The sequence below is a fragment of the Sinocyclocheilus rhinocerous genome, unplaced genomic scaffold, assembly GCF_001515625.1.
Source record: "Sinocyclocheilus rhinocerous isolate Xijiao unplaced genomic scaffold, SAMN03320098_v1.1 scaffold178, whole genome shotgun sequence".
Taxonomy (NCBI): Eukaryota; Metazoa; Chordata; class Actinopteri; order Cypriniformes; family Cyprinidae; genus Sinocyclocheilus; species Sinocyclocheilus rhinocerous.
Window position 1 is genome coordinate 1473356 of NW_015653463.1, and position 10569 is coordinate 1483924.

Genomic DNA, 10569 nt, shown 5'->3' on the forward strand with positions numbered 1-10569 from the left:
GGATCAGAGCGTTCACACTGCACGCGATTGCGGTCCGGCAGTGCACTCCAGGAGCACGGAGTCTATTTCTGCTGTGCTGCACGCGCTTAATTAAAGTGACAGCGCATTATTCGTGGTAAAAATTAACATGGATTGACACGGAAATTTAGTAATTACACCATAAATGCATATAATTAAAGTCTAAGGTAAACAGCCGCTGATCAGGAGCGAACTGCAAACACGTCCTGTGCGAAAGCAAAATGAGTCCGTGCTGCTTCTGCACCGCATACACATAGGCTTTCACACCAGTGTATATATATACTTTATTAGAACAAAGCAGAAGCACCATACTTTTAGTCTTGAATGAGTGAATTTTCTAGTTTTCTTCTGGTTTTATGTCAAATATCTCCACAGTTAACTGTTCATCTCTAACTGATGAACCTCTTTTTGAGTTTTGAGAATCACTGCTTGGTAATAAAACTATGTTTGTTCATGATAAAGATATAGGACTGTTTTTGGATGTAGTGAAGTGTCTGAAGGATACTGATAGCAGAAACAAACCCTGTAATGATAAAGATGATGGGCTGTTGCCCGTTTGTTTATCTTGTGTGTCCATTCATGTCAATACTCGGAGTAAAGAGGCAGGTTTGGGCCGTTTCTGCTGTTCAGCAAAAAGAAGGTCAGCGAACTTGTTTTAGCACTCAAAAGTGGGCATGTGATCAGGAAAAAGCTGTCACAGTTTCCTAAATGCTGGATCTGAAAATAGGATGTTATAATAATTCCAACATTTTGCTGCAGGTTTCCTACGAACTCAAATTAGTTTAGAGTTGATTAGCATTTAAGCGTTAAAAAGTCTTACACACGCACACACATATGTAAAAGATCGTAATGTAAAAAATAAAAAATCTATCTGTATATATATTGCAATAAAATATCTAAATATTAACTACAATAAATAAATATAATCACAATTTATAAACAACTGTTTTCTAGTTTAATATATGTTAAAATTTAATCTATTTCTGTGATCAAAGCTGAATTTTCAGCATTATTACTCCAGTCTTCAGTGTCACATGATCTTCAGAAATCATTCTAATATGCTCAAGAAACATTTCTGATTATTGTCAATGTTGAAAACAGTTGTGCTGCTTAAAACCATTTATTGAGTTTACCAAAATTTTTTCATTTATCCTGTTTATCAAGTTTGGCTTTATATTTTATTTTGGAGGGTTTTGTAGGGCCCTATAAAATCTGTTTTTTATATATTTTTCCAAATTCCGTTTTTTCCGTTTACATTTTTCTGGATTCTGTTTTTTTTCTTTCTTTCGTTTTAATTTTTCTAGACTCTGTTTTAATGGTTAAATTAAATTTTATTCATCAAAAAACATGTCTAATTAATTGAAATAATGAAACTTAAATTGTTAAATAGGCCCTATATGAAATATGTTTTTTTTTCTCAAATGTTTTTTTTCTTTTTTTTACCAAATTCTGTTTTCTATTAATTTTCTGGATTCCATTTGAATAATTTCATTAAATATTAATAATCAAAAGCATCTCTAATTAATTGATTTTATTTAAAAAATAATCTTTTTTCAGAAATACTGTGTTGTGTATTTACATTTTTCTGCTAAATAAATTTTGGTAAATAATCCTTCTGGTAAATATTCCTGTACAAATAATGCTTTAATAATAATTTTATAAGTAGTAGTAGTAGTACTATCATTACATTAAGTATTATTTCTGTCACGGTTTCTTCAAGTTAAACTGAACTTTTATTTTGACGGGTTGCTGTGAAGACCTTTAGGTTTCTGTTTGTATATGATATGAGATAGTTTAACTCAAAAGAAACCGTAAAATGCTGATGAAGTGACTCTCAGAGCAGTTCTAGAGATCATGTTCATGCCATTCATTCACACACAGACACGAAGAACATGCAGGATTTATATTTAAATGATATTTTTCATCACATTTTGATATAAGTGCACTGACCTACTTTTGATTTATCCATCCAAAATTGGACAAATTCCGTGACATTTCACGTTATTCTGTAATTTTCATTTTTATGACTGGATTCTGCGATTCTGTCTGCATTTTTCACATCACGGAAATCATAGGGCCCTAGTTTTGTGTGTGCACATTTACATTTACATTATTCTGTTTTCCAAATATCTGTGTTTAGCTCAATCTTTGTTAATCCCGCCCCCAGGGCCTGATCCTGCCCAATGGGACTCCAGTAGACACATCAAGCCCCGCCTCCTCTTCATCTCTGCTGAACCGACTACAGCTCGATGACGATCTGGACGGAGAAACGCGCGATCTGTTTGTGACTGTAGAAGACCCCAAGAAACACGTGTCTACTATGGAGACATATATCACCTACAGAGTCTGCACAAAGGTCAGAGGGCAAAGCTCACAGGCTTTACTGACAACGAGATGCTGTTATTATTTCTGCGGTTATATAAAGGTGTTATTTAAAACTTTACTACAGATATCTGAAGGATAATGAGCCTCTTTAGACAGATTTTGTTGGGTGATTGTGGCTTAGTGGTTAATCCGAATTGTTGATCCCTAAACTATCAGCTTGTTCCAGTTTAACTGTACTTGTAAATCACTGTGGCTGCTAAAATGACTAATTAGTGTGATTGGTATTTAGATTAGTTAATTGTCAAGAGGTCAGCTTTTCTCTTTTCTTCTAAGTGCTGTAGTTTAGCTTTTGTGGCGGTTGTTTGCTCACATTGTGATCTGTAACATGCTCACTGTGGCAGTTTCTGGGCTCAGAGTCACATAGAGGTGCTAATTAAAAACAGCCAATCACAGCATGGACGCAATGCATCTGAGAGTTATTTCCCATCAGCCCTTGGGAAACTCATTGCTGAGTTTTTTGGGGATTGTGAGAGAAACAGGGTTGAGATCATAGTCAAAATAATACAGTGATATATCATGGCTAAAAGAATACACCGACCAGTGTAGTTGTAGTATTATTTATATAACATTATAGCATTAATTAATATTTCGAATTGTTCTATTTTAATTATAGTTTATTTCGTTTTATTTCAGATTTAGAGAATTTAGTTCTTTAACTTTTATTTCAAAAAATATTTATTTCAGTTGGGTGCCAAGACAACATTTAAAATTTTTGTTTAATGTTTTTAAGTTTAGTTTTTGTTGTAATTAATTAAATAATGGGAGTTCATTGGTCAGACAGTGTGGGAACCCTTTTTAAGACACAAAATATGTCCCACCACCATTGAGTCGTTGCTTAACTGTGTGTGTGATCCTGTCATCCTTTACTGTAGTAAAACACTTCACTATTTTACACTGTCATTCAGAAGTTTATTTTTTAAATGTTTTTGAAAGAAGTTTTCAGCTCACTAAGGCTGTATTCATTTGTTTAAAAATACAGTAAAAACAGTAATATTGTGAAATATTATTTTAATTTAATATAACTGTTTTCTATGTGAATATATTGTAAAATGTAATTTATTTCTGTGATCAAAGCTGTATTTTCAGCATCATTGCTGCAGTCTTCAGTGTCACATGATCTTCAGAAATCATTCTAATACGCTGATTTACTGCTCAAGAAACATTTCTGGTTATCAATGTTAAAAATAGTTGTGCCTCTTCATATTTTTATGAAAACGTTGACACATTTTAAGATTTCTTTGATGAATAGAAAGTTCAAAAGATCAGCAGTAACATTATAGATGTTGTTATTGTCACTTTTCACCAATTTAATGCATCCTTGCTGCATAAAAGTGTCAAAAAAAAAGTTATTGACCTGTTTTTGTTTCTGTGTGACCTACAGACCACCAGAACAGAGTTTGACCTGCCTGAGTACTCGGTAAGGCGACGCTACCAGGACTTTGACTGGCTGAGGAACAAATTAGAGGAAAGCCAACCCACCCATCTTATTCCAGTAGGTAGAGGAAAAGCCCTCACTGCACTGCTCTCAAAACCACTAGTTTTAATGCATTTGCACATTAGTACAATTAGTTGTTATGTAATGAGGCATTTAATATTGTGGGGATTGTTTTTGCTCCAATCACTGATACACCAAGATTAAGCAAAATCTGCTATTTTCAGACCATGCGATGTACTACGTTTGTTGTTGTGTCTCCTTTCTGCAATCGTTTAGCCTTTGCCTGAGAAGTTTGTTATGAAGGGAGTGGTGGACCGCTTCTCAGAGGAGTTCGTGGAGACCAGGAGAAAGGCACTAGACAAGTTCCTCAAACGTGTTGCAGACCATCCTGTGCTTTCTTTTAACGAACACTTCAATGCATTTCTCTCAGCAAAGGTCAGTGCTTTAAAGTCTGCATGAAATTAAACATTCACACTATCTGTTTTCTAAATGCATATTATAGACAGAGCTGGGTTGTAACTGATTACATGTAATCTGGATTACATAATCAGATTCCAAAAATAAAGTACTCGTAATGAGAGCATATTACATTTTATAATGCTCATAATCAGATTACAGTTGCATTTTATGGATTACATGATTACATACTATTCACACATTGGCGGTAAATCATGTAGAATTTGTTTGTTTTGTTTAAAATATTCCTTTCTAAAAATCCTGCTGTGTGTCATACTATTTAGCTTGAGCTATATTCACAATATAGAATGGTTGTGTACATTTGTATTGTAAATAAATTTTCCTTTCTAAAAATCCTGCTGTGTCATACTATTTAGCTTGAGCTATATTCACAATATAGAATGGTTGTGTACATTTGTATTGTAAATAAATTTGCAATCCCTGCGTCTGAATTTGGGTAAAAAAGCACCTCTCGAGCAATTAGACCATGTATGAAGCAAATAATTGCAAGATGTAATGTTTAATGTATTTTATGATGTTGATATAAAAAAATTTAATATATTTTCTTTTTCTTTGCTTTTTTATATCAGTGCAGTACGTTTAATGGTAAGTTTAAAACAAGTGAGAAAAAAAGTAATCTAAAAGTAATCCAGAAAGGGGTCAGAATGCATTACTTAAAATGTGTAATCCGTAACAGACTACAATTTGTAAGTAATCTACCCAGCTTGTTGTGAACGATTCATCCGTGTGTTTTTTTTTATGTTTTGTAATGATGAATTAAATGCTATAACTAGGTCTTGTGGTGAAACAATTCTTCTCTATAGTGTCATATGCAGGTCATATCCAGTCATTTAGTCAGCTTAAACTCCGCCTCTGCAAGGTCATGTTCATCTACCTTCGCTTTTGAGTGTCCCACCCTACGTTTTTTTTTCTGATAATTTTTCTTTTTTTGAAAGTCTTTTTCACTCGGATGTACAAAACAATACAGAAGAAGAGATCTTCGAATCTTTGCGACTTTAATATTCCTGAAGGGTTAGTTTTGAAGATCTTGAATGCAATCTTGCTCACCTGCGTCCTATCTGCACGACTTCTTCTATACCTCTGTCTTTCTCTGTGGGTCTCTGGAATTGTCAGTCTGCTGTCAACAAAGCAGATCTTATTCCTGCTATTGCTTCCCAAACTGCACTTAGCATCTTGTGCTTGACTGAGACCTGGATTTGTTCAGAAGACTCAGAAACCCCAGCTGCTCTATCTAACAATTTCTCTTTCTCTCACACAACATTTAACCTACATCTTGCTACCTGTGAGCCACCAACCCATCTGCCTGTTACCTTTAGAAGAAACCTCTGTTCCCTTTCACCCTCACATCTTTCCTCTGTAGTGTCTTCCTCTCTTCCCTCACCTACCCATTTCTCTTCTCTGGATGTGAACGCAGCAACTGACACTTTATGCTCCACTTTAACTTCTTGTCTGGACAATATACAGTATGTCCTCTCTCCTCCACGCCAGCACTTGTTGAAGTCCATACTGCCAAGTCTTCATATTTTCCCAACAAGGTCAACAGTGCTTCTGACACACGTAATCTCTTCAAAACATTAAATTCTCTCCTCCGATCAGGTATCTGCATTTCTTTCACAGAATAACCAACTGGACGTTAACCAATCAGGTTTCAAAAGTGGACATTCAACTGAGACTGCGCTACTCTCAGTCACTGAAGCCTTGCGGATAGCAAAAGCTGATTCCAAATCATCAATTCTCATTCTGCTGGATCTATCTGCCACTTTTGACACTGCGAATCATCAGATCCTCCTGTCCGCCCTCTCATCACTGGGCATCACATCAACTGGTCACTGGAGATCCTCAGGGATCAGTTCTGGGACCCCTTCTCTTCTCCATATACACTACATCACTGGGTCCCATCATACAGGCACATGGTTTCTCCTACCATTGCTATGCTGATGACACACAGCTCTATCTTTCATTTCAACCAGATGATCCAACGGTAGCTGCAAGGATCTCAGGTTGCCCTGGCGGACATCTCAGCATGGAAGAAAGATCATCACCTACAGCTCAACCTGGCAAAGACTGAGCTTCTTGTCTTCCCTGCCACTCCAACTCTACAGCATGATTTCACCATCCAGTTAGGTTAATCAACAATTACCCAATCAAGTTCGGTCAGAAATCTTGGTGTAACCTTTGATGACCAGCTGACTTTCAAAGACCACATTGCAAAAACTGCTCGATCTTGCAGGTTTGCATTGCACAACATCAAAAAGATTAGGCCCTTCCTAACTGAGCATGCTGCACAACTTCTTGCCCAGGCCCTTGTCATTTCTAGACTGGACTATTGCAATGCTCTTCTGGCTGGACTTCCATCAAGCACAGTCAAACCTCTACAAATGATTCAGAATGCAGCGGCACGACTGGTCTTTAACGGGCCCACGTTACACCTCTCTTTATCTCCCTGCACTGGCTCCCGGTTGCAGCTCGCATCAAGTTCAAGACATTGATGCTTGCATATAGAACAGCTACAGGCTCAGCACCCGCCTACTTCCACTCACTACTACAAATCTACATCCCCTCCAGAAGTCTGAGATCTACGAGTGAGTGACGCCTCGTGGTACCATCACAGAGAGGCTCAAAACCACTTTCCAGAACATTCTCGTTCACTGTTCCTGGCTGGTGGAATGATCTTCCCACCCCTATCCGGAATGCTGAATCCCTGACAATTTTCAAGCAACACCTGAAAACGAATCTTTTTCGTCACCATTTGATTTCATCTTAAAAAAAAAAAACAAACAAAAAACTTTGCTGTCTTTTTTCTTAATCTCTCTCTGTTTAGCTTGTACTAATCTGAACAATGCCTGAAACTGTATTGCAAGCACATCCTGCGTTTATTTGCCTCTTTATGATGAATCGCTTGTTGTATTCCTCAATTGTAAGTCGCTTTGTATAAAAGCGTCTGCTAAATTAATAAATGTAAATGTAAGGTTACTAAATACTTTTGTGAACATATTTCCAGAGTCCAAACTGACTTCATAAATTAAAATAATTTGGAAATTACATTTGGAAACAACTCTTAAGTGTATAGGAATCATAAATGTGTCATGTCTCATGTTTGTATAGTTTCTCACAGTTTGTGCCGGTGATGTGTTGGATTGCCATTTACCAATGCTGGAAACCCTTATTAGCTGTTTATGACCAGATCCAGATGTCTTTTTGAGAGTAGCCTGACAACATTGAGCGTTTGCAAAATGTTGCTAGCAGGCTATGTTCCAGCATGAAAGCTTGTTCCAGAAACCCAGTGGGATTTCATTGGGTTTGGCAGGGATTTCTTGGCCGTGAGACAGAATTGATGTACTGTATGCTTGACTTTCAGGACTTGAATAAGCGTCAAGGCCTGGCTCTGCTGACTAAAATGGGGGAATCTGTGAAGTATGTGACGGGTGGTTATAAACTGAGGGCACGGCCGGCGGAGTTTGCTGCCATGGGCGACTATCTGGACTTGTTCACACAGAAAATGGGCACCATTGACAGAATAGCACAGAGAATCATCAAAGAGCAGTCAGGTAAAGAGCATCTCACCGGCGTTTAAAAGAAATGACATCCATTCAGTCTACCATCCTAAAGGCCTGGATACACTGACAGCGAAGCTCTTTTTCGTTCTTCATGAAAGGGTAAAAAGAAGTTTGAAATATCTTTGTGGCAGTTTTCTGTTTAGTTAACATCCCAATGCTGCCGCCTGAGCTGCTGAGAGTGATGTTGAGATGAATATGTAAATATGTGCTGCCCGCTCTCCACTCAATAACAAAATAAACACACAACAAAAATGACAGTGGTGAGAAAACAGCAGTTAAGAAAGCATCTGACCATAACAATGTGGATATGTTTACAGCAGCTCTGCAGTTCAGCACTCAAGCGAAGTCACGTCACATTTATTTATAAAGCACTTTATACAGTAGATTGCTTTAAAGCAAGCAGCTGTCAGGGCCGTTCACTCAGAACGCATTCCAATGTACTAGTTTTCCATTGTTTTTTTTATGTAAACACATGCATGCATGACCATCGAGTGCCATGTTTTTAAGACGCCGTGTCAAGTTAAAATAATTAAAATTTTTAATCATCAATGTCAGTTCCAAAACAGTGGACCAATCAGAAGACCCCGGAGGCGGGGCAAGCGTTGTGAGCTTGTTTAATTTGGATTTGTCTGTGCATGTCTTTTTTACTCCCATAGATTTTGTTACCATTGCCATGCATTATACGACTGATAGACTGCAACGGCTGGAGTTAAAAATCATAATTTGTGTTCTACTGAAGAAACAAAGTGACCTACATCTTGGATGCCCTGGGGGTAAGCAGATAAACATCACATTTTTATTTTTGGGTGAACTATCCCTTTAACACTGTTGCCGCGGGTTGAAGCGACCCCAAAAACATGATATTTAGCACCTGAAATGTGAATATTACCAGGGGAACCCCACCAAGAAACACGTATTTTACCCCCCGGAATGTGATTTTTACTGGGGGACCCCTCGAGATTGGGCTAGTTTTGAGTAGCAATTGGGTGGGTTTTGTTGTGAAAACCTGGCAACCCTGTTTAGGAAGTAGACTGAAAGACAGCTCAATAGGTTTTAAAACGGAGCCTATTAGTGGAATTTGGCGGTAAAAATAAATACTACAAAAAAGTAGGAAACAGTCCACTTTTTCATTGTTTCTGTGTGTCAGAGTTCCTGATGGAGTTGAGAGAGTACGGGCCAGTCTACTCCTCCTGGTCGTCTTTTGAGGAGGACCTCCATGATCCTCTGGAGGGGGTGTCGGGGTGCGTGTCGAACTGCTCCAGCGCTCTGGAGGAGCTCACGGAGGACATGAGCGAAGACTTTCTCCCTGTGCTCAGAGAATACGTCCTGTACATCGAGTCCATGAAGGTGAGCGGCTCTCGGCTGAGCTTTTTAGTCATTTCTTCCGCTTTTCATGTGATTTTAATTCGATTCAGCATTAATATGGAGCGACCAGCAGAGTTTCCCTCATCCGTCTGCTGGAAAAGAATTCATGCCATTGGGAAACAGACCGTATGCAGAACGCTTCACTTCCTTTCTGACTGTTTGCAGAGGGAATGTAATGGTTGGCAGTTTTTTCTGACAGCATATTCTCCCAGTACTAAGCCAATGTTAATTTATTGTGTGTGAAATTTGGAGAGTTCAGTAGTTACAATATGGTCTCATAATAATGTCATTTTGATGTTTATTTTATATTAGAAACGGCTGTTTTAAGCTGAAACACTGTAATTGCACTGCATGATGCAGCATGGTGTCTTTCAACACAGTTTCTTAATTCTTTTTCCATTTCCGTTTTGAATTGCATTTTTTTTTTTTATTAACCCACTGGCAAATAGATTTTTCTTGTTTTAAACATGAATCTAGCAAAAAAATCTGTCTTATTTTTTAAGGATTATCTTAAAGCAAGAAAACACTTTTTGGGTAAGGAAACTAAGCGTATTTCAAGATATTATTTACAAAAAATGCTGTTTTCAACATGGATAATAATCCATAATGTTTATATGCAAATCATAATATCAGAATGATTTCTGAAGATCATGTGACACTGAAGACTGGAGGAATGATGCTGAAAATTCAGCTTTGATCACAGGAATAAATTATCATGGAAAATAGTTATTTTAAATTGCAAAAATATTTTACAATATTACTGTTTTTGCTGTAGTTTTGATCCAATAAATGCAGCCTTGATGAGCAGAAGAAAAATCTTGCTGACCCCGAGCTTTTGAACAGTACTGTATGCATCTTGTTTTAAATGCGCGTAGATATTTATATTGGAAAACAAGGGCAAAAATGCTGATACAAATAATTGTTGCAGACAGTATACAGCTGCATCGCTATGAGGAAACGTTCTTATGCAAACTCAACAGATAAAATCACTTCCTCTCTGTCTTAGCTTGACGCATCTATCTACACCATCAGCAAATGTAGTGAGACAAGCTTTATATGATTGCCAGGACTTCAGTTGCGTAACTGCTTAAATTAAAACATAATTAAAATAACCCAAACATATTTCAACAACTAGATAATTGGTTTCTTCTTTTAAAGTCAAGTTAAGTAAAATATATTTGTAGTGCACTTTTCACAACACACATTGTTTCAAAACAGCTTTACAGAAAATCATGGTGTTAATGTTTATAATACCGTAATATCTTCATGTATGGATATATAAAAATAATAAATCTCTCTCTCTCTCTCTCTCTCTCTCTCTATATATATATA

At 37.1% G+C, this 10569-nt stretch overlaps 1 protein-coding gene across 1 annotated transcript in view; it reads left to right on the top strand.

Annotated features, from left to right (window-relative positions):
* Positions 1 to 10569, top strand: part of LOC107715846 (sorting nexin-30) — a 23033-nt gene that overhangs the window by 6181 nt on the left and 6283 nt on the right. Inside the window, exons 2-6 of the mRNA XM_016522058.1 lie at positions 2186 to 2374; positions 3785 to 3895; positions 4115 to 4273; positions 7674 to 7863; positions 9020 to 9219. Coding sequence (XP_016377544.1) covers positions 2186 to 2374; positions 3785 to 3895; positions 4115 to 4273; positions 7674 to 7863; positions 9020 to 9219 — 849 coding nt within the window. The remainder of the gene's footprint in view (positions 1 to 2185; positions 2375 to 3784; positions 3896 to 4114; positions 4274 to 7673; positions 7864 to 9019; positions 9220 to 10569) is intronic.